The sequence below is a fragment of the Anas platyrhynchos genome, chromosome 7 (genome assembly GCF_047663525.1).
Source record: "Anas platyrhynchos isolate ZD024472 breed Pekin duck chromosome 7, IASCAAS_PekinDuck_T2T, whole genome shotgun sequence".
Classification (NCBI taxonomy): domain Eukaryota; kingdom Metazoa; phylum Chordata; class Aves; order Anseriformes; family Anatidae; genus Anas; species Anas platyrhynchos.
The window spans coordinates 36,607,640-36,633,064 of NC_092593.1; the positions used below are offsets into that span (position 1 = coordinate 36,607,640).

At 43.5% G+C, this 25,425-nt stretch overlaps 1 protein-coding gene across 2 annotated transcripts in view; it reads right to left on the reverse strand.

The window, feature by feature from the left end:
• TMEFF2 (transmembrane protein with EGF like and two follistatin like domains 2) overlaps positions 1-25,425 on the reverse strand; it is a 165,230-nt gene that overhangs the window by 76,518 nt on the left and 63,287 nt on the right. For both annotated transcript variants that reach the window (XM_038182388.2, XM_027461889.3), the window contains exon 4: positions 24,032-24,058. In XM_038182388.2, the coding sequence (XP_038038316.2) occupies positions 24,032-24,058 (27 nt within the window). The remainder of the gene's footprint in view (positions 1-24,031; positions 24,059-25,425) is intronic.

Genomic DNA, 25,425 nt, shown 5'->3' on the forward strand with positions numbered 1-25,425 from the left:
TCTAAATACTAGCAGAAAAAATATGGCTATGGCACTGAGCGGGGATGCAGAATATCTGGATTCAGTGCCTGGCTCTGCTGCAGATTTCCAATATGACCTTGGGCACATCCATTAATCTCTTGCATCTCAGTTCTTTTGCAGCAAAATGGGAGGAGAGCTACTACTTTTTGCTTGCCCACTCACCTGCCTTCTCTATGGAGACTGCAAGCATTTTCTGAGCAGTTTCCTGGCATAACCACGTCTATAAATTTAGCAGAGGCCTGGAGGTCAACCGCTGTGCGAAAAGTCAAGCACAGCGAGGCCACCATGAGAAGCCAAAGACGGCGTTTGGAAGCACTCCCTGGCGTCCGTGCAGACTGCCAGGCAGCTGTACTAGCTCTGCCCTGGGTCTTTGCTTCGGGCCCAGGGACAGGAGCGCTCCTCCAGCCCAGGACACACGTGCCCAGCTGTCCCCAGCATGGGGCTGGCAGGAGCAGCGCTGCTGGACCAGAGAGCAAATGGCACGGAGTTGTCCCGCTCCCTGGCCACTGGTGACCACCCAGCTGTGGTGCACTTGTGAGACAGCTCCCGAGCTGCTGGCTGAAGGATTTTGCTCTACCCCTGAGATAACAATCATTTTATTGAACTCTATAGGCGATGTTGTAATTTTTACAAGATAAAATATCAGAAAATTATAGATTGCCCTTACAAAGCTATTGTGAAAATTTACAGTCCCCGGTGTCTAATCACCACTTGGCTGCATGAATGAGAGTGCAAACATATAAATATACACCCAAACACTGACATACACATTCTGTCTGCATATCGTATGCGGAGATACCTATGTGTGTATGCATACATATCATTACACACCCCCACATGATCACATTTCAACATGAACAGGGATGTCAGAGTTCGTCTACCATCAGAATAAACATCCAACTTGATACATTTTTCATAAGACCTCTGTGAATTCAGTATAATTACATTTTTGAGGATGTATTTTGCAAACGTGCCAGATAATGCCAGAAGCACAGCTTTGAGTTGACTGCATTCTTACTCCCACCAGTGTCCTTGGTATGACAGTTTTGATACAAACAGTGTGTATTAGATCATTAGTACAGAGACAACCCTCTCTCTCTGCCACGCTTTTGAAGCTCAGGCTGATGAATGAGAACTTGCTACTTTTGCATTCTGCTATGCCCAGGTAATGGCATCTAGATTGCCTCTGACCACGCTCCTAGGGCGTTCCCTGCCAGCCGAAACAAACACAAGAAAATACATAACGTGCCTACAATCAATCAAGGTATAATTTTCTGGAAGCATATAGAAAGTCATTTATTGACTAATAAGGCAGCCAATTATCCAGGGTCCATTAAGTAGCATGACTGCTCAAACCTCCACCCGCATCTGTAAGATTTCTCTGTGCTCCATGTGGACAGGAGCACACATGCATGCCTCTGGGGGTGATGCAGTTCCTCTTATAAAGCACAACAACATTCAGCTTAGGGAAGCAAGCAAAGAATAACGAGTCAAAGATTTCTGTGCACGAAACAGAAATGATGATTTTCTTTAAATCTTAAAACGCTTGGCAGAATATTTCAGAAGGCAAGACTTATAAAACTCCCTTTGCATGAAAATAGCTGGGAAAGGTGACAGTAATTACAATCAGGAGTTGTCCAAGGATGCAGCTTTACGTTCTGAATCACCCTGTTGCTAATCAAGTCGCTGTATTGATCACTCTCCTTGGATGCTTTCCCTTTCACCCTGGGGCGCGTGCGGTGCTCTCCGTATGGGTGGCGACTTGAGCCTTCACAACTCCATTAGGACAAGACGCTGAATTTCATTTGGAACAGAGCAGGGAGGTCCTGCACAACACATACCTCAGATAAGTAGGAATACAACAACCTCTTTCATTAACAAGCCAGAAAGGAAGCCTCCTTACATCACTATTTATAGACTTTGTTATTTTTCTTTGAGATCAAATACTGGCATAAGCTGCTGTTCCTCTGTTGACTTTGCAATTACACACAACGCTTACACTGGCTACACGCTCATCCTTCTGATCCTCCCTGCCATATTTTACTGACTTGCTCCCGTGCAACCTCTGCTCTGAATACAGCAACGATGCTCTGCTACCTCTCAGAGTCAGCAACTGGTTTTAAAAGATTTATCCCAACTTTAATTAAAAAGATAGTTATTACATTCACATTTGAAATGCACTTTTTTTTTTAATGGCTTCTTTTCTGCTATGATAATAACATTGGAAAAATTCTGCTGGAAAGTTCTAATGATACCAATGTATATTTAAATTTCAAGACACACTAACTTTAGAACAAGATAATGTGGCATTTTAATTATGGCTTTTCTATTTATATATTTCCTATGTGGCGCAAGACCCCTTTAATGAAAGCACGTTTTGGAGTAGCTTCAACACCCAGCATTATTGCAAGTTTTTGAATGTGCCAGCAGCTTATCAGCTAAAATATGTTAATTTCTCTAATGGGGTAATGAAGTCTAAATGCTTTCAGGAAGACATTGCTATGATAATGGGTCTACTTAAAACACAACATTAGGAGAACCTTGATTACAGGTTGCTCACTAGTTTTGACTTCCTTGGGAACCAGAGTTTTTTTCCATACCTAATTTGCTGCAAGAGCTGCTGGGAAGGAGACTCATCTCCACTTACTTAGTCAATCACCTTTGATAACATAAGCAAAGGGACCGTTTGCTGTCTGAAGAAAATCTACAAACGCAACTGCAGTCTGTTTTTTATCATCAGGAGTGCCTCACCATGGCAATTGCCGCCACGTATTAATTTGGTGCAATATTCAACTCCCAGTCACACAGCTTGAAGGGGAAAACAGGGAAGCAATGCCCAGTATAGAGGCAGTCAAACACAAGCTGATGGGTTAGTGAAGGGGGTGTCAATAATACTCAAGTGGTTTTACATGCACATCCAGAAGCACAGAATGACCGATGCTGGAAGGGACCTCTGAAGATCATCTAGTTCAACCCCCACATCCATGTGAGCTGCTCACAGCAGCACCAGATGGGTGGCTTTCTGAGACCGACTTAGACCTGTAGAGGCCTGGAGGATGAAGCAAGTGAGGCTGTGAAACATGCAGGGGAACAGGAGACAGGGAGGTGACAGCACTTACATGAGAAGCTAGTGGAAAGTCAAAATGAAGAGACGGGTTTCACGAGAGGAGATGAAGGAAGGAGAAGTATGTAAAGTGATGAAGATGGCATGCCTGTTGAGAAAACCACCTGGCCAACATCTCCATGCACCTTGAGAACAAGACTCTCCATTTGTATTTGTACAATGCTGGCTAACCAGAAGACTCGCCCACAGAGCCTAGTTTTCTAAATCAGGTGCTCCTCTTAGCTTTCTAAACCTCTTAACTCCCTAAGATCTGAACCTTATCAATGACTGTTTCTTTCAGCTTCAACTTACACCCATGCAAACCTCAGTGCTCACCTTCAGTTCTCTCACACTTTGGTCCCATGCAAAGTGGGATAACCTTGTGCTACTTCTTGACCATTGAGACACAGAAACAGAGCCATGGTATCTGCTTCTTTGTTCCAGTCAACACATTTACACAAAGCACACAAAGTCGCAAACAAGGCCCCTTGCAGCTTAGTCCTGAGGGAGCTACACCTTCCCTTGCTTCAGGGATGGGGTACAGATGTACCCTGTATCTTACCATCTTGCCCCAGCAGCAGAAGGCTTTTCCCATGGCTGTTTACCACTGTACCCATTGCTGCAGTTGGCTGGGCCATGAGTTCACTGGCCAGATCATGCACGCATGTATCATTTCTGCATATATCCTACCAGCTGCAGGATCAGGCCGTGACTGCTTAGGTCAGTCAAGCCTGCAATGGCTCAGCTTGCTACTGAAGGGGAAAAAACAAGTATGTGGCCCATAAAGAAGTTTGTCAAGGTGCACCCTGTGAAAAAGCGAGCAAACTTGTGCTGAAAATTAAATAAAAAAACTACTAAAAAAAAAAAAGAGAGATACTACTCTGCTTCCCAGTGCAACACACCAAGTTCTGACCTCAGACATCACATCTGATTTCCATTATAGGAAAATCAAGAAAGCCTGACCCTGTCGCACAGATACTCTCTTTGAAAGGAAACGAGCTTGCTATTTGTCTCAGTGTGTTCAGCAGGGACATGCTCTCCCACGATTTGGAAACAAATAGCTCTGTAAATCCAGCAGTATTGAGCACAGCGTGATCTAAGTGAACTAAATACTCTACCTTGGTACTCGCATTTTCCCCTTTATCAAAACAAATAGTAATCCACTCATTAAATCCAGTATTTCTGGAATTAATTCAGCAGTCATTACAAGTCACCTTTAATTGGATTAGCTATAATTACAATAAAATAATTCCCTGAAATCATAAGAAGTTATATCGGTAAGTTGTGTGTTGTTTTGTTTTTCTTTTTTAAATAGAGATACAAATGTGAGGCAAATGTATTAGAGCCAAGAAACACTTCAGAGGTAACTATCAACCCCTCCTCACTCTCATTCCTGTCGAGCATGCCTGTGCATTGCCTGCTTTAGGCCCTGGTTGCCCTGCTGTGTGCTCGGCCCTGACAGGCCCCAATTAGCCAGAAGAGTGATTTATGGCTGCTCTGCCACCCGGCCTGGCCCACGCTGTGGCGGTCCCTGAGGAGGTGACTCCTCTCCTCAGGCATCGGCCAGCCCCTGATGGCAGGGCATCAAGGCCAGGCCTGCGTTTCCCAAGTGGACGTTTTCCTCAGCACAACATGATAAGACTTTATGGGGCCAATTCCTCACAAATTAGGCACCCACAAACTATTTACTGTACTCCGGGCCTAATTGCCATCTTGAGAACATATCTAGTCCCTATCCTGAAGTGCCAGTAGTGCTGTGATTTTGGGCATGAATGTCAACCTAGGTCAATAATCGACCAATAGTTCCTCTGCCTTTCGAAGGCATTATTTCGTATCCAAAGGTGTCACGGACCAAATTTGCCTCTCAGGTTGGCTCTGCCTCTGCTGACACACATCAACACAACTCCAGTGACGCTGGCCAACATCAGTCACAGTACACACAAGGTGTACAAGAGGCAAGATCCCTTGTCCTGCACATAATTTTATAGCCTCAGAAGCCATCCAGGTTTCTCTGCTCATATTCTGATATGATATCAAGCGTTGTGTAAGGAAGGAATCAAACAAAATGGGGCGATGACCTATGGACATGGCTGACCCTGGACAAACAGAATAAATTTGCTGGAAATAGAGGGTTTGCATTTGAGACCTTCATTCGTAAAACAAAATTACATGGCACATTGGCAGGAGCTCTGACCCTGCTCTAACACCAGTCACAATTTCACATTTAATACATGCCGTAAAAATAGCACATTTGATTCGCACGAGCATGTCATGTCACATAAATGTAACAGCATGCTGCAAGTTACATTTGCTACCACTTGTATGAACGTGCTGCCCTCCCTTCCACATGCCCCAGTTCTCACAGCTCCTTGTGAACAAAAGTACAGCAGGAGTTAATCAGACTGAGCAATCTGGAAATGCATTTTGGAATAAGAGAAGTCAAATTAGCTACTATGAAAGTATAAAGCACAAGAAGTTCCATAGAAAATAGAGGGAGTTGAACCAGGTGCTGTATTTTTAAAAATACTCATAAATTATGCACATTTTATGCAATCTTACTTTGTCTAAAGCTCTAGTGTTTCTTTTTAACTAATCCCCTAAAACAAAACATTTCTCTAGGGCTTTCAACAGCATCTCTTCTTCCTTTGCAGTTGCTAATGCATACACCTCTGATCTGATCCATCTCCTGCTCCCCGTTTCCCACAAAAGGTTCAGGGCTGGGGGTGCAATGTTTGTTCCACTTAAAAAGCAATTTCTAATTTTTTTTTCCCTGTGCAGGAGACAAGTGGGACTGAGGACCACCGTTTAACTGCACAGCAGCTATAGCATCAAACACAGGTTCACTATTCTGCTCACCTTTTTCGCTCTATGTCAAGGGAAGCCAGACCAGGAACTCCTGGAGGCCAGCAAGGGACAGGGTGGCTGTTTCTGGAGGGAGAAGCTCAGCTTTGTGCCCCTCTTTGGCCCAGGGCCCTCATGTGAGACAGCCAGCTGCACCCATCCCTAGAGAAACAGCACGTAATGGTGGCTCGAAACGTCTCTCTGGAGAAGACATGAGAGTCAGCTCTGAGGTACTAACCTTACAACCATCTTGTCTAAGCAAGTGGTGGCTGCCCTTCCTCAGCCCCTTCCCCGAGGCACTTCTGGACAGGGTTTGGCCCCATGCTGAGCCATTTCAATGCAACAGTCAGCAGAGGATGAAGCAGCGGACACGCCAGCAGTTTTCTGCTGGTGTGGTGTACTGAGGCCACGAAAACAGCAAGGCCAGCAAAATGCAGGGCAGGACCTCGGCAGCCCGCAGCGAGATGAGCCGAGATTGCTGTGCTTGTCAGAATGGCCAGATCAATATGTAAAGGAGAAAGAGGGTAGAGAAAGAGTAATTAGGAAAAATAAAGCACTGCTTTCCTCAGTTTCTCTTCAACTTCCATTGCCAATCATGGCACAAATGCTCATGGAGCTCACATTTAGGACCTTTGTTCAAGAAATTGTGTGCCCCAATTCATTTTGCTTACAGTGTGTATACTGCGTGAAAATACAGCCTCTGACTTGATGCTCAGACATTAGGCAGACATTAAGTATGTTAATATTGCAGTTGTAATTACATGTTTTTTTCTTCTAATTTTGGAAGGATAATTCTTTGGAATAATTACTCTGAGTCTAACTAAGTTCTGGGGAATGTCTGAGTCACCAAGAATCACATCTGCACTCCAGTTAAAAGGCTTGGTGAAATTTTGAACATTTTTATTCCTACTAATTACTAGAGCTGGGAAAATCAAAAGGCATCCGTTGGTTTCTGCCTTTAAGAAACACACAGTCTGTTTGGAAGATGCTACAGGGATTTCCTCTAATGGAAATAGTATAGTTGCTATGAGAAGTTCCTAACTTAAAATTTGCTGAAGGTTTTCCAATTCACAATTAGAACAGTATGCTTATATGATACTCTCATGCTTAAAGAGCACACAGCCGAATTACTAACAAATCTCTCTCAGATCTTACAGGCTTTCCACACAGAACTCCTGCACAGTCATAGACAAAGCGCAGGAAAACATGCGCTCCATACCATGCAGACAACTTGAGTTTGTAGCACAGTCACCGCATAATAAGACACTAAAATACTCCCAAAAGAACTGAAGGAGAAAATTGCATATAGCCGAAACTGCCATTTAAATGTCAGACTTGCAGAATCCCACCTCTGAATTTGCTTATTTCAGAGCAACCAGTAACCCTTGAACAAACAAACAAATGAAAAACAAATGGAACTTTTCGGCGTTCAGAAAATGTGATTTTGTAACCAAAAGGTCTAACGTTTTAACAAAGTCATCAGCAGATGAAATAAAGTTCAAGTGGAGCTGTTGTACTTTATTCTCCTCCTTCCTTGCCCATCTGTAATGGGGATTTATTTCAGCAGCTCAGGGTCTCTCTCGGCACTGCTTGTGTGTTACCCATGGGTCTGGAGTTCTCTATTCATTCACATTATTTGAATAATAATGCATATGTATAATCCGCCTTCCTCCTGTAACTGTTCTACTTGAAGAACCAATTAATTCTATTTGTTACTTCCTGCTGTATTATTTCTTCTCTACAAGCTGGAATCCCTTTAGGATCCAGCCCTGTCTGCCCTTGACTACTGATGATTTCCTTGGATTTTCAATCATCAGAGCCTCTTCCTGTGGATTTTAGAGCATTATTGAGATTGTCAATTTTAATAATTCAGGTTTTCATAGGCTGTGCCTGCAGCAGGCCTTGAAAAAATAAAAAAGAACAATCATGATTTCTTTCGGTTTAAAAATGAATGAACCATTATGTTGTTATTTTTTTTTAAATGTAAGTAACCTGAACTTTTATATTGTACGTTGATATATTATGTGTTACGTATACAAACACTGACACAGCCCTTCTCTTCTTCTGGTAATGGCCAAAGCAACAGCCATTGTATCTGATACAGCTACCTGACAACTTCTTCCAAATCATTATGGATGAAAAGCATTTAGCATGTTTTCAGGAATTCTGCTGTTGTGTAAACGCTCAGCAACACAGCCTGTAAGCACCTGAATAGATACTTAAAGGCACAGGGTTTAGAAACAAAGGCATTTCCTGAGGCATCACACTTTAGGGAACCCAGTTTCAGATTTGCTTGTACTCCCCTTTCCCCTATTGCAGACAAGGAGAAGCATTAAATGCTGGAATACCCCTGTGACAGGGCAGATGGATTAGTTTAAGTGAGGACAAGGTAGCTGATGTCAGATTTCAGGCAGAGCTACAGGACCAGGCTCTCTCCCAGAACTGCAGCAGAGGAAGTTTTAAACCTCTGATCAATGTCACGGGCCTGCCTATACCCAGAGCACTCTGGCTTGGAGTGGATGAAGGGTGTTAAAAACCTTTCCTGTTCTTCTGCTTATGTGAACAGCACAGTAACACCTTCAGTTTTAGCACGGGTTTCTACTGATCTTCAATGGTTTAACAAAAACTATAAATGTGAACAGAAATGCCACTTTCCCTGAGTACTCTTCCCATATCACTACCACCACCTGGGGCTGAGAAGGAGACAAGTAAATGGGCAGCTTTTTCTTTTCTTTCCATCGCTTTGGTGTCACTGGCCACAGGAGGCCAAGCTCTGCAGCATGTGTCCCCCCTCCCACTGCCTGTGAGATGTTAAGCTGCCCGCAGTGCCCACGATTTGCAATGGGAAGGTTCAATGACCAAAACGTGGCTGTGGGGCTTAGGGGACTTCTTGCTAAACCTAAAAAAAAAAAAGCTGTGCTTCAGAAAGCTGTGGCATCTGGGCTCTGAGCATCTCCACCCAAGCAGCAGCAACGCACCCCTTCTTCTACTAGGCCTGGCTGTGCCACGTCACATCAGGAACAATTTGGACCCCAGCATGCTACTACCTCTAAATGGGGAACATCAAATGGTTTCCCTTGCTTTGGTTTTTCCATGACCTTTAAAAGCAACTGTTTTTTTTTTTTTTAATTCTTCCTGGCAGTGCAAAATTAGCTTTAGATCTGAGTTTCCAATTACGCCTCCCTGTAAATAAGCAGCACATCTGCTGTCAGAGTGGCGCAGATACCGAGAGGCTCATGCTGCTGAAGTTATCCAGGACCAGCTGAGATTCAGCTCTGCCCCAGTTTTACCCAAATAATGATTTCCAAATTAAACCTACCATAAGGCCGCTGATCAGAGCAAGAGAGAGCTCATAGGCTTACAGTATCTGTAAGCTTTCAAAAGCTGCCTTCGTTTCCTCCTTTCAGTTATTGATCTATGCGAGTGTATGAGTTGATCTGTTTTGAAGGGAGCGTTATTAAAAAAGAGGGCACACTGCAGCCAGTTATGTCAGGCTATGGGAACGCACCGCAGTCAATCGCCGAACAATTTGTAACACTGCTCCTTATAAATAAAACTAATAATGTCCCATCAGCATATAAAATAGCAGACAAAAAAACACAGGGAGGAAATGGACAAGCTGAAATGCTGGGAAAGAAAACGTTCTCAAGCATGGACGTGCTCTCTTTTGCAGGAGAATTGAGGCTGAAAGGGGCGGGCAGATGCACAGCAAACATCAGGGAAATGACGAGAAACACGTTTCTTTCTGGTAAGGGGACCATTATTAAGCTCATGATCATATCGCCAGAGCCCAGGATTCATATTCACAGCTGATTCTCACATACAAACACACATTCTTCTATGAGGACATCCATGTTCACATCTATGCTCCCACCTCAACGCACAAGCCAAGCACTCACCGGTAGGTTTTAGCAAGCAATTTCCCACTAGGGTAGTTCAAGGATGAAGCTTCTTTCACCTTCTTTGGGAACAGCTGCTCCTGGCTATCACCAGTGACATGATTTGGAAATACATTGACCCCAGTCTGATTCATTATGAATATTCGCATAGGAACATAAAAACTGTGTGCATGCATTTATGCACAGTAATGCACACAAAATATGCATTAGGCTGCCTTGTAATGCTCATACCTACAAAAGGTTAAATAGCCCTAGGTGACAGAGAGCTATTTAAATGGACCTTTTTATAATGGCAAACAATAATGCATTCTGGTTACCTCCTGACATGGCTTCCTTCCAGTCAGCATTAAGGAGAATTACTACCTGATTTTAATACATCTTGGTTCAATTTCATGCAGGCTTATTGTCTTCTAATTATCAACACAACAATTTGATCTGCATCCAGATTAAGGCACTGCCCTGACTTCTAACACCAGAGCAAGGCACATGGTGGTGTGCTGATTTCTCAAGCAGTAAGCAGTTTGCTGTTGTCTCACATCCCCAAGGCACAAATAAGCAGATGCTGCATTAAAGCTTGTTTTACAAAACTGCTTCAGTTGTGATATACATTTTTAATATAATATACAGAGTGCATTAAAGTGAAAACTGCCAGGGCCAGAAAACTCATACAAATTCATTAGCAAGGCCAGCTTCTCAATTAAGCTGAGTTGAAGACTAGATCTAGTTGAAGAGAAAAGAATTGTCCAGAGCAGCTGAAACGAGTGAAAAGCTTGATCATGTTTGCCATACGTGAGCACAGCTTGGTTTAACATTTCAGGTTTTTGAGCATCGGTTGGGATTGTTTCTCAGCAAGGACAAGCCTCACTGACCTTTCTCTTCCTTTCATCACAAGGATACTGTGGTCAGCTTGAAAGCTTGAGTTTTGTAGAATATTGCTATCCTGAGTGTAAAAGCAGAGGCACAGCTTTTCAGATACAGAACGGGCTCTGCATAGGAAACACCAGCAGCCAAATATTTTGGAGCACCTGCTGACGCGCCTTCATTCACGGGTAGGTTTCAAAGATCAGAAATTACATATTTTGCTTATGAAAGACAAGCCAAAAGAGAAAGCCACATTTTCACTCTCTGCAGCTGATTTACATTTCTTACCTACGTTCTTCTCCCTCAGTTGACATTGTCAGTTATAGGATAACTGAAGAGCACCTCTGGAGTGCTCTGTAGTTAATCCGCTGCACTGCCTGCAAACTATATGGTGAAGTGGCAATTACACCAGGAGCTTTTATACAGCACAGGCTTTGCTCTTGCTGCAAAGGCAGGTGAATCTTTGTCACGGTCTTTGAAGAAACTCAAGTTATCAGAGGATTATTGTTACAAATATGTTTAAAGATGATGCAATGTAAAATATATCAAAAATTATTCCAGCCAGGTACAGACTAAGGTTTACAAAAAGCATCTGCTGGCTGCCTCTGGTAAAACATTACATTTGTCTCGGCTTTATTTCTGGCATACCTGGCTACTGCTCCTAAGAGCTGTGTTGTTGCACAAGGCTGCTATAGATTACCTGAAAGGAAGAGGAGCTGTGTAACACAGCCTTCTGCAGCAGTCACAGGATTGCTGTCCTTTATGAAGCCCTTTGGCACTGAATCTTTCCAGACAATGACAACGCAACCACACTAAACGGGATGAGTTGACAGAATAGTTTTCTCCCTCACTGTTGGCTCTTTCTTCTTTAGTTTTTCCCTTCACTGTGTCTGTTGGATTCCCAAAAGCTGCTCGCCATGCCAGGGTGGCCTGGGACATCTTCACCATCTTCTCCATGAGACCACAGCACCTTAATCACAATTTCCTTTTCTCACAGAAGATTAATAAAATGATTAATTTCAGGCTAGAATTGGTGCAGATTTATGGAGCTTCTCCCACCGTACCAGCTGCGGGCACTAATTTAACCTGACCTTAGCCACTCGTGCAATCTGACAGCTCCCCACGCTGCGCACCTGCTGGCAGATCAGAGTCTGCCGAGGCTCTCGTGTTGCCTCCACGTCCCTTCAAATGAACAGGTCGGTCAGTCCTACGGTGCCGCTAAACACAGAAACAGCAGAGATGACTTTCTGCAGCCCTGTCTTGAAGTCACAGCACTCTGAAGGGAAGGGAGAAACGCGGATTATATGCCTCATCACCATGCACTGCCCAAGACAAATGAGGGTGCGTATTCCTAATTGCTTGAGTTGCACGGGCAATCTCTTCTTCTAGAAAGAAGAGGCTTCTGAAAAGTTTAATGAAACACGACGAAAAGGTTTTTTGTCACTGATTTTCCTGCCCCTAGGATCAATCAAATTTCTTTTTAAGATAAAGAAAAATCTTTCTTTCCTATGAGTTAGGTTAAAAAGGAATGAGGCAGGAATATCTAAAGATAAGGATGGCAAAACAGGATGATGGTGAGTTTCTATGCTACTACGTGTCCGGGTTTCTTCCCATTTGTTTCTCAACTCTGAACCTTGTTGTTTTGTGTAATTGCTTTTAAATAACTATAATGTTCTAGAAAATGACTTTATATTTTCTTTCAAATGCTTCAATTACTTAAAGGTTTTTTTCAACATTACTTCCACATTAAGGGTATTTGTTTTTTGTCCGCCTCGGCACTAGCTCGAGACAAAATGTAGGTTAATCTCAATCTAGTTGACTTCTATAAAACAGACATAGCTTAGGACTGGGCTGCCAGGCTGCCTAGTGAAATCAAGAGCATCTCTTTTACCAACACATGCTGTAGTGCAGCAGACAAGATGGAAAAGAGATACTTAAACTGTAAGTGCAGGGTAGATGGGCAGGTACAAAGGAAACAGAAAAATCCTGATGAGGACTGGATCTTGCTTGTTAAAAGTCTTGCTTACAAGTAGTACGAACAACTGTCTTAAATATTAAAACCTTTCACATCTTATGTGAACTCAAAAATTGCTCATGGCATTGTTTTCAAATAGCAAATAATCCTCCTTAAGGATTTTTCTTTTTAGAAGGAAAACATTAGCCCAAAAGCACCTGCCATCCAGATAAAGACATCCAGAAAAGAGTACCTCATAACAGAGAAGTTAGAACATGCTGCAGCTTTCCAACCTGTATCCATATTTAATGCTAATGGGTTCAGTTGCAGATGTATTTCTGCTCGGAAAAGGTTTTTTTTCCTGTATAAAACACCCTCTTTTTAACAGCAACGTTTTTGCTGCTGCCTATTGGTGATGCTTGGACATTTGGTCATTTGGTGCCCTCACCTTTAGCAGAGTGCCAAGTGTTAGGGATCGAGGACCTCAAATGTCACCTACTTCACATGCCGTAGCCAAGTAGAGCACAGCATATGAATGCTGTGAAAACCAAAGGAAAATGAAAACCAAAGGAAAAGACCCAAATGCGTTTTTCCAGGACCCACAGCATAGGCAAGTTGTGAGCTCCCCCTGCTGACACGAGGGAGCCCTGCCTGGCACCACCACTGCCGGGCCACCAACGCCACAAGATGCTCACCACCAACGGGGCTGGAGAGGAGAAATCCCAGGAAGAAACCAAAAAGAGCTCTGACAGCAAGGCTGGAGCCAGCTGTGGCTCAGCCCCAGCACCTGAGATCTCATGGTTTGACATCCAAACTGGCTGAGTGCTCTTGGCTCCTTTTGGGAAACAACTGCACCCAGATGGCTCAGTGGGGCCATCTGTACCACATCTCCTGCTGAGCATCTCCAGTGCTGCCTGCAAAGGCTTCACAGGACGATTCTCCCACTGGCTTTTAAAGGTCCCCTTGGAGTGACTGGAAGGCACTACCCCTGAATTGCTGAGCCACCCAATGCAGTCCTGTCCCACCGAGCCACGGTTTCACTCCCACCACAAATACCCCGGGGCACCACCACCGATGCTGGCACATCAGGTTGGGAGAGGGAAGATACCAAGGAGAGGCTTTCTGAGAGCCAAGGAAGGAAAAGCCTAACAAAATCTTTGAGAAAACCTGTGCCAAAACCTCCTTAGACACGTATCCATGACTAAGCAGTATAGCTACGCTGCTGCTGCTGCACAGAGGGTGCTGATCTCTGGTCGTAGCCTAAAAGCACTGATGCAACAATACACACAGATTAATTGCTGAGAAGCTTACATATTAATAGCAGAAGTTTTGGTCAGGAACATGAAAATCTGTAGGCACTGGAGCAATAAAATAGAACTGGGGCCGTATGGCGAGTGAACAAAGTCTGCTGAAGAATGGTGCATCTCTGCCTTCGATTGGGACTTTCCAGAGCTGTCAGCTGAGCTGCAGAATTAGAAACCTGACATTGCAGCAGTCAGTTTTTAGATTTCAAGCTGTTCAAATGACTGGTCTCCAGGGAGGAATATCTAGCATGCAGGAATCAATAGCAAAACTGGTAAAGATGCCAATGTCTGGGGGCAGCCGCCCCAACAAAACGCCCCAGTCAGCCAGGCCAGCCTACTGAGAAGATGTGAGAGAGGGAGATGGAAAATTGTGCTCTCTTTGAATCAGTACAAAAGAGATGCTATGTGCTACTCCCTATGTATGTGCAATTGTGGCTTGATTATACCCGAATCCACCTTACAGACTGATCTTCCATACCCCCTCAGTTCACACCGTGCCGGGACTCCGAGCCACCCTCCAGTGAGACTCCAGAGGAGCCCATTTTATCTTATCTTCACCCCTAAATGCATTACAAGTGACATCGCTTAATTTTAGCCAATCTGAACAGCTAATTAGATGTAAACAGATTGAAAAATTGTACACACGGGACAACTCATTTTTCAAAAGGCCACTAATCTAAACAAACCTGAGTCCATCCATTTACTTCAACATTTGTCTGAATGAATTACAGCATAGGCTTGTCCTGCACTGGCCTTGTGATTCACGCAACGGGCTCCCTCCTCTTTTGATGAAAATCTCAGGCACAGTACAAAAGAATAAGTTATTTGTTTATCAAGGCTCTGTAAGAACAAAGATGAAGATGCCTCTGAGTCTCATGGAAGACATGTATGAGCCGAAGCAATTAATCTCTCCCACCTCCCAAAGCCATCTCACACAGTAATACATCAAAGCCAGGGAGGCTCTTTGTAATAACAGATAAAATCAAATGATATTTAATTGTGATCAATACACATTCCAGCTTCGGAGCTCCTTAGGTGCCATCCTCTCTGCTCCTGCCCCCTTATGCCAGAATAAATAGGCACAGAATAAGCAGCAAAAGGATCCTGGCGCTGGATGTGGTTGTACCAGTCACTGCCCTGAGAATCAGAGCAGCCCTGAGAGGAGCCCGTGGTGACTCGAGAAGGTCACTGGCTGCTGAAGTTATCCAGCACAGGGCAACATCAAGAAGTCTTGGGATGAAACGCACCACACGTGGCCTATTTTTAAACACAGAGCAATCAGCAGGGCATTATGCGTGAGGGTTTGTATTTGCTGCTAGACCCCACATTTCTTCCATCACCTGCATATGTAAACGTTCACAATTAGATAGGAGAGGGCAGAGATGGAAGTGTTGTGGATTTTTAGATGAACAAACATTTTCACATCAGCAATCCACGTTTCGTAGCATAGAAATCTTGCTGAACATCACCTCAACCTATTTGGCATGCAAACTAATCTACAGGAGCTGGAATGAAGGGACTGCTGAGCACCTGCTGTGACCTGCCACGTGCCACAGACCCTGGGACGTGCAAACTCACCCTTGTTTGAGCAGAGCAATCTAGGCACACAACCGTCAAAACTTCAGCTGGCAGAGAATCCAACATAACTTTTAATTGCTTGCTTCTATCTGCTGTTGCCTCCATTTCTGAGAGTCTAACCTTCATTTCCAGCCTGACATCTTGTTAGACCTTTGTCTGTCAGAAAAAGAGAACCCTTCTCCTGCTCATTTCTGTTCCCCACAGAGCTACTTATGGATTGTGTCCTACATGCCCCTCTCCTTCCCCCAGACGAAACTCGGAGCATCAAAGCTCTCCCAGCAAGGCAGCTTCCCCACCAGCGCCCCAGCTGCGCACAGGGGTCTCTCCTGCTGCTCAGGACCTTCAGAGCTGGAGGTGCTGCCTCCCCTGCACCAACACAAAAGGTGGAGGCAATCTGACATCCTCAAGAGTCTTCTTCTTAAATATACAAGGATAACAGTAGGGTTTACATAGGGATCTCACAAAAAGCCCATCAACTGCCAAGGCTCCATCCTGCTTTGTAGCATCGCTGCTTCCAGGGGGGTTTCCCCACCTTGCTCCTCCGGGTTCCCCCCTCTGTTCCATGGTTGTGGCACATCAGAATGCCTGCTCCTTCCCGTACCAGTGTGCCTAGCAAATGAGATTGGGTTGTTTCTGTGATCTGTTCATTTCTTACCTCCCCAGCCACATCAGCGTGACCAATGAGTAATGTATGTTCCCACCCGAGCCACTGGCAAAGAGAAACAGATAAACAGCATGAGGCTGATGCCTGTGCTGGCCGTATGAAAATGATAAATCCACTTACAATCATGTTGTGAAAGGCAGTTTTTACTCCACTAATTATGTACCATGTTAATTTTGCATGATTCTTGTTCCTTAATCATACTGTCGTGTACTGGCATGCCAAATACTTCACTGACATCCACGTACACCACATCAATATTGCTGTCTTTATCAAGCAAATTTGTAGCTTCATAAATAACATTTCAATTAATTGACAAAATCTATTACATCAGCCCATATTGCTCGGCATTAGTTCTCATTTATTTCTTTATTAATCAGGTCTGGATCAGCATGTCCTGCTCTACCTCGATCAATGTCAGATTGACAAGCCTATAAATAACTGGATTTTTTCCCTACCCTTTTGAATACCCACATATCTACATTCTCTCAGACCCTTAGAACTCTTCCATGTTCTCAGATGTACCGAAAACCACAAATTAAAGTCCTTAACTAGCTCTTTTTAAACTCCTGGCTCTAGTTATTTGGAGCTGCTGAAGTAAAAAGGGTCTTGCTTCAGCAGCTGCTTGTTTTAATGGGTTTAAATAAGCACCATCATTGTCTAACTCACGAGTAGCTAGAACAAGTGAGATCGAGAAGTCCGAAGCCTTAAAAGAAATATAATGAAACATCATGGAAGAGTTCTGACATCTTCTTACTCAGATCGTATTATTTTCAAAATGCAATTTCGAGTTCTTCCTATTATGAAGTATTTAGGGCTTGTATTCAAGTGTCCTCCTGGCCAACAAGGACTAGAAACATTTTATGAGTTTGCTTTAAATGAGAACCAAGCATCTTCCACACCTATTCAAAAGCCTGGGCTGAGAGAGTGGTGATATCATCTTAACTGGTAGCACCATACCATAAAACTTCAACTTGTCTGAATTTGATCAGGAGTTGTTCTGGATTCTTGGGCTTGTGACACACTCATTAAACTTACCCTGAATGTGCATTTAGGTAAAGTAACCGGCAATCTCTAGTTTACCAAGTGTCTGGGAAGCAGTCATGCCCTTCCTGAAGATAAACTCCCATCGACTTCAAAGAGAGCAGGCAAAATTTCTGCTTTTATTTACTAATCTCTGAAAGGGAAGAAATCCTCTTAGACAACAGGGAATTTAAGCGTCTGATGCAGAATACATTAAGTTTTCCAGCTGCAATGGAGGCCTGAAATGTAAGAGTTAAAGAAAAGCCAGTACACAAACCTTGCGAGAGGACTTGGCAGTTTTCACCCTATTTGTTCTTTGTTAGATCTCATGAGAGCATCTAACAAATCCTATGTCACGCCAAAACCAGTTCAAAGCCAGTGCCTAGTGAATCAGCTTCTTCAAGCAATAAAGCACAGAGCACGTAACTGAAAGATAGACAAGGACCTCAAGACCTTCTGGTCACTCCAGGACTGCCTCAGGCCCCACTTGAAGACATCCACATTGAGAAGAAAGCTTTGAAGTCGATGGTATTTAAGGATGTGCTAAAAATTAAGCACGTGCCGAAACACATACTCTGGCCCATGAAGCAACGATGTGCTCTGAGCAAGTGTAACAGGGCCCATGGGAAGCTTGAGAAGCATCTTTCTTCCCTGTGGAAGAATTTCCTGCGTAGGAAAGCAAAACGATGAGCTAGATTCACCTCTCGCTGTCAGCACGGCTCATCTCCACACTTGTCGCAGGGAAAATTAATCCAGGTTTACAGAGATGTAGCAGACAAATCTAGTCCACTACCTTTCTCTTTTGCTCTGTTTACAGTAACAGCCCAATAAATGAGTGTTTGTGATAGGATGCCCTCTTTTTAATCTGTTTGCTGGAGTATCATAGGATTTGTTTGCTGGTTTGATGACTTAGTTATTTGTGGATTTACAGATTGCACATGATTAGACAGCATATTTTGGATTTATTTTTTTTTTAACTCAGTTTTGATGTGGATGGCTAGTTTGGATTTTTAAGTGAAACCAGAGCATCCTCAGGATTTTTTTGGTGTAGGTGAGTATCCACAGCCTCCTTTTGTTAAAACTCTGAACAGTTTTAAAGAAGCACTAAAAAAAATGTAAGAAATTGGATCATTTAAGAAAGCTATGAATGGAAGTCATTCTGACCTTTTGTCAGCAAAAGGCTCTGGATCCTCAGGGTATCCTCAATTTTTTTTTTTCTTTTTTCTCCCAGGAATGACTGAAAAACAGGCCAGATATCATCCACGATGGGCCAGCTCTTTCCCATGATATTTCTCAACGCTGTCTGTCTACTTGATAGCAGTTGTGCATTCAAATCAAGAACGCAGCACGGACTTTGGTCCATTAATAACAAAGTATGCACAGGGACGAAGCGCAGCACATTTCATGGGATTTTGCACTATAATTTCAGAAGCAGCAGAGGCAGTAAGCAAAACACGGGCAGAACTTGGGTAACTAAATCCAAACCCAGCGTCTTCCAAGCTGGTACTTATAAATAACCCCAGAGAGCTTCACGGCCGGAGGAGCTCTGGGGGATTTGCTAGAACATCTCAGGCAGACAGGGTCAATTAGCTCAGTGCTTAGCTCAACTTGACGTGAATCTAAAAGCAGGATATTCTTATCATTTCCATACCTTCTTAGGATTTCCAAAATATCTCCTGCATCTGACCCTGTGCAAAACACCAACAGCACGGACCTAAAAGTTCACTGCTTAGAAATGCCCAAGTGCTTCCCATTCGGTCACCAAGCTCACATGAGATTCATCCTCTCCCAATTTTTTAAAGGCCACAAAGAGATGTTAACTGCCATTTCCAGAACTAAACTCTTACACAGGTCAGATGTGCACCAGCCCTGAACTAAAAGTCAAGTAATCACGTTAGGACAGTGAAAAGCTTGAGCTAATAAACCCAGCCTTTCACAGAGCTTATTGGTTTGGGCTCGGTGCCATGCCGAGGTTAACAAGGTAAAAACCTGTTTAACAAAGAAGACATATATTTGACCATCCACAGTCGGGTCAATCATTTAAGATTTAAACATTCCCTCCAGAGGTATTTACCCAGTCACACGCACGTTGCTTATAGTTGCTTCTGTACCTCCTGATACTGCTTTAAATTATACTAACCAAATGAAATTAGACTAGAAGCAGTTTTCCTACTGCCTTATTGCAGTTGATAACAGCATGTGGGGTCAGCAAATATTCTTAACTCACGAGAGAGCCCTGTATTACCTGTTATACCCAGCCAAGAAGAAAAAAAAAAAGGACAGGATGTGCAGGCTCAAAACACAAATTCCCTTTCTTTTAGAAGTTAAATTAGAACAGTTCCATTATTTTCACATACCCTAATACATGTGTATAGGTGTGTAGGTCAGCATTGCATTTTATACACCATTTCATTCAGACCAATAAACACGCCAGGTTTTATGGAGCATTTTGGCTCAACTGTTATTGCTCGGACGGTGTTTACAGCAATATTCATTGTGTTCTGCATAGCCCTGCCTATCAATCAACCCCAAAATAAAGCAGAAAGAGAAATCCAGGGAAAAGCAGCGGAGCTGCTGAATCCAAGCCAGCCACACAAACCCAGCATGGACACAAGGGCAAAGGCAAGTGGGTCAAAGTAGCTGTTTGGCTGTTAATTAAACAAAAAGATGGATGCATTGTATTATAGTTTGCCTCAAAAAACAATTCAGGCCTCACAGCGTTAAGTTTTCTTTCTCCTCTTTTGACTGGATTAGTCTCTCAAGACGACTGTTGTTCCGCACAGATTCATAATATGTATGTGTTTACTCACACATCTCCAAGCCGACAGGAAAGGCAGACCAGAATTCCAAATCTATCATTAGATCTACATGTTGGCACCTACAAAGAGCTGCAGGACTCCAATTTTCTGGGTAAGACTGAAGGCATAAGCCGAAGAGAACAAACAAACAAACAAAAAAAAGCCATTCTCATCCTTAAAACACACAAACAAAACAAGAGAGACAGAGAAAAAAAAAAGATGGCCCAAAAGGCTCTCTCTCACCACAAAGAAGTACCTCACGGTATCAGGGCGTACCATGCTGGAGCCCTAATCTTATAATTAGTGCCCCTAGATGCTACTCTGAAATAATGGTGACGATGATATTGATGAATTGCGACTTGTTTATTCATTCAGCTTTAGTCTAGATCATGAAGAATTAACATAAAAACCAAACTCTGATAAGATCTCCATACCCAGGGGCCCTGTACGATTCCCATTAGAGTCAGCGGGACCTTAATGGAAATTGGCTGAGGCTCTGAAACTAATTCGATGTAGGTGCTCATGTACTGCAGCGCTGGGGGATCACAGACACCTGGCGCGATCGGCACCCACCGTAAATCATCGATCAGGCTGTGAATGCAAGCCAATCAACGGAGCTAAAAACATGGATACAGGGAGGGGAAAAAAAGCCTTCAATGCAGAAAAGAAACCAAGCAGAGATGTTCTTAGTCCGTTAAGTACTATAATAAAATACTGCATCTTGAGTATGCCACTGTTTGAAGGCAGCTAGGAAACGAGCAAGAATTCATTATGAACTCGCTCAAGACCAAACCATGAATCACTGGGTTCTAAAAAAAAAAACCCGCCCAGTAGTCTAGAGAACGGCGTAGATGAAAATGAATGGAATCTCTTTAAATTACTCTGTATAAACTCCTTCACGTTCATTCTTTCTGCCGCTGATTAGTATCTCTCTGTGATACTGGCTTTTAAATAATTCCACACTGTACTCAGTTTCTGCAATCAAAACACAGAAACAACTCTTGATTCTGCATTTTTAGTCTTCATTTACCGGGGAAAAAATGTCTTCTGTGGTAGGAAACTGGAACGCCTACTGTTCCTACCCATTTACTGGATATCCCCAAAAGTGTGTGCCAATGGCTCAGTAACCCAATGGCATTAAATTTCTCCCGTCACTTTACAGAGAAGGGGACTTTTGTATTGCTTTATTGAATATGCTATTGCTGCCTAAAGCAGTAATACATCGCCTCTGGAAGGCCCCCAGGATCATTAAAACGATAAGAAGTTGGGACCCCCTGCTCCCAGCAACCCTGAAAGTAAAGCAGAAAACTGTAAGGCCTAAATACTAAGGCTAGAAGAGCTTTCTGCAAAACCAGAGGGGAACGAGCAGAAAGGAAACATGGCTGGCAAAACACGACCTCTGGCTGTACTGTTCCTGCTCTATCCAGCTTCCTGAGCAAATGAGGCCTGTGTGACCACACGGTGTAGCTGTGGACATCTGTCCATTGCACCAACCCCTTTCCAGGAATTCCTGAACCGTCATCCAATTATGATTTCACCTGACAAAAACTCCACTGAGGAAAAAACAGGACTGAGAGCTGAACTGTTACCAGTCGTGAGGTAAACCACCACAAAGCAATAAGGTTGTCATGTTCCAAGAACTGGAAAACATCCTGTCCTCTGCCAGTTGGCAATCTGAGTTAATTCCCCATTAGGTGTGTACCTTATCAGACCACGGAAATCCAACCACAAGAGACAAATCTGCTGGAAAGCCGGTATGCTCATCTCGTGGAATGGCACAGAAACCCTGCACAAATCTATGGGGCTCCAGTAAGAAGCAACATCCTTGTCCACCTAGGAGCGCAGGAAGGCAGATGTTCCTGCTGAGAACGGTCCCCAGGTACTCACGGTGTAGGATCGCCCCTCACAGGTGCCCTCAAGTAGAAATCCACACACCCTTTGCCCAAGGAGAACAAGCATGGAAGAGATCCCTACGACTTCCCAGCCCTGCTGATGTTATTTGGCTGGATTTTGCTTGAAAAGCCTTTTCAGCACGAGCCTCCTAACCCACCGGGCCCACGAGGCTTTGCCCAGCCTGCCTAAACCCCCAGCAGGTCCCCAGAGCCCCCAGCACTGGTTGGCCACTTGTTAACCAGGGCCGCTTGGAGAAGCTTAAGAAAGGCAATCTTGTTTGTCCCTTGTGTTTCTGAAAATTTTCCTAAGACCTCAGACTTCTCCTAGAACAACCTCCCCACTCAAGACCGCTGGAGTGGATTTTACAAGACTTATTGTGATGACATCCAAATTTTATTACAGCTTTTACAACAAGACCATGTGTAGTAAAGAGTGATGTAGTGACAATATTTACTTGGCTGGATTTAGCTTCTTAGGGCACATAAATATACTTTTGCACTTTAAGAACAGCAGTGGCTGCCTACTAAATCTTGTATAATACAAGGCAGCTTTGTAGACCTTTAAACACACCAACTTGACTCCGTCTACTTCTCAAATTCGCTTCCTTGCTATCTGCCTTGTCAGTCCCCGTGGTCCTGTTCTGCTCATCTTCTGTCAACCTCAGCTTTTAAAATGAAATTGTTTGGAAATCATGCTTTTAAAGCCCTATGCCTTGTGAGTATGGGATTCATTCCTTTTAGAAAGTGGGCGTGTTTGTTTCCCCATCACCCCCAGTTATAAAAACAGACTGGAAATCTTACCCATTTTCCTTAGTATGTATGTGAAAAAGTCACACAAAATCCATCATTTGAAAATTGATTACTGACTGAGTGTGTGAAAACCCCATCTTAAATTGCAGATTTCTGTTAATCTGAGATCTGAATCAGGAATCTCTTTGATTTAGTCCAGTTCAGAAAAAATATTGAAAGGACGTGGGAGCAAAATAGGAGTAGCTGGACAAAATTTTTTAACGAGGTGTAATATTTTCAGTTGTGATTTCTGGGAGCCAAGTCTGAAGCATCTTAAAATGTTCTGACTTCCAGAACACAAACCAAGTCCAGTCTGTGACAATTAGGTCCCTTGCAAATGCCCCGTGCTCAGGCTGTTGATTACTTCACAGGTAAAAATAATATTCCACCTAAACGCTGCGCTCCGCAGCATGCTGGTTACCAAAACTACACGAAGACTGGGTGATGCTTTACCAGAGAGCAGAAATGCATTTGAAAAACCTGAATCCAGATAGGACTGACAGCCCAAACTGGCCACAAAGCTACACGAGAGCCCACTCCTACAGTGCCTGGGCAGAACTGAGGGTAACTCTTCAGGGCAACCCTCTACAGCCACCCAAACTAGCCCTGGTCTCCCAGGCTCCTTGGAAGCCTGACCCACCAGCCCCACAACGCAAGCATCTCCCAGAAGCCATGTTTGCACATCCCAGAATCAGTGCCAAATAAACAAAACCATCAAAAAATAAAAATAAATAAACCCACAAAGCCAACCCTCAACTTAAATGCAAGTTTGCTATTGCTTTACAGCATCCCCTGTATGCAGCAAAGGGTCTGGACTATTTCCGTGTTTGTTTTTGCTGCTGCTGTTCTTACAAGAAACACATAATTCTTCTCTTGTGACATTTTTTCATATCTTAAAAAAAAACGCTCTCCAGTACCACAAAATATTTGGCTTGAATCCTCCAGTGAGAAGAAGCCAAGGGCTTGGCTCATGTTTTAAAAACAAAAGGAAATATTACTCTAAGCATAAAACAAACGAGTGCAACAGCAACAGTAGATGGAGATAGAGCTCCTAGCACAACCTATGAATAATTCCAAGTCCTATTAGAAGGAACACAGCTTTCTGAATTTCCCTAGAAAACAGCATGTCATTAACTAGGTTCCAGCTTGACTAAAATGCAAAATGTCATTTTTTCCAAAAAAAAAAGCCCAACAAAAGACAATATGTAGGGTAACAACTAAACTGCAAAGCATATCCACTCAGAAGCTGAAATTGCAAAAGACAACGCGTGTACACATAAGCGGCGTTATGAAAAGATGGCTCTTACCTCCATCCCCAGATCCTGAGCCAGCATCTGAGAAAAGAACAGAATGAAATTGATATTCATGTGCTACCGTATGTCCTGTAAGCATGTAAGGCAAGATTGTTCAGTCAAATGTATTACAGCGCATCTCATGTTTGATGTCATCCCTGGGTAAATTATAGAGATGTAATCTGAAGGTAACTCACTCAAGCCGTCTTTCTCATGTCTGAACTCTCTTACTTTAAAGTCTCTATATAAGACTGAAATAACGTAAGCCCTGGAGTGCTGTGATGTTCTCAGAAGCCGCTGCCTCATTCTGTTGTACTGAGACTGATAAAGCAGCTCCAGGAGCTTTGTTCCCAACAGTCGTGCAAAGTCGTTTCACGTGGCCACTACTAAACCCTCAGCATCAAACAGGGCTTTTAAACCCGGTTGTTTGAGGCCAGACCAATTGGAAATTCATGGCATTGTCTGCACAGAACAGTGACATCTCATCAGATCGCCGGTTTGAATAAACCATTTAAATCCTTATTCAAAGTCTGCAGATAAATGATCAAAACGCCATTTTTCTTAAGGCTGTGGCTGAGGTTCAAAACCAAGCCTTTTTGTTGTCTTCCGCTCAATGTGTTGCTGGATGGAATGACCAGATTCACAAATTCTGGAAGTGCAACGTCGCAAAATCTCCACGCCCTGAACTTCATTATACTTTCTAACCAAGACAAAGTACAGAAGGCACGCATGAGTAGGGCTAGAAAATCCATAAGAGGAATTTCTCCTGGAGGGAAGGGAGGGAGGCTGTCACCCCTTACCTCCCTTAGCAGCGGGTTTATCCATTTATCAGCATCAAGAGTAATAGAGTTTGGAAAGGCTGCTTGGGGATTCAATTACCCTATGAACTGTTAGATCTAATTTACTGACAGTAGGATCTGGTGGATCTGAACTGGCTCGCACATGCCATCGTTACTCAAAGTTCAAAAATTGAAAACCTTTATTTAAATAAACCTGTCGCAAAAAAGGCACGGAGGTAGAATGCACAGCAAGACCCCATGGAAAAGAGACAAAAGAGGGGTGGAAAATAGAACAGGAAACGACTGGCTCTTTAGAGGAGAAGGATCGTTTCTCCTCCTGCCCTACCCTTTGATGCCCAGACCTCTGCCAGCCCAGGTCTCTGCTGGGGGCCTGTGCATCACTCTGCCCTGTCCCATGGTGAGCAGCAAGCAAGGTTGGGAAAAGATGAAGTAATGCACTCAAATCAACCCCTTAATCATGAAGTCTGAACAAAAAAAGACCAGTTACTGTGCTGAGAGAATTTACCAAGTCAAAGAAATCCTATGCCACAACAGGCTTTGTCAGCCTGAGGTCTACTTAATATCAATTTATGGACAAAAAAAAAAATCTGCATGTGCCTTTTTCTTGAA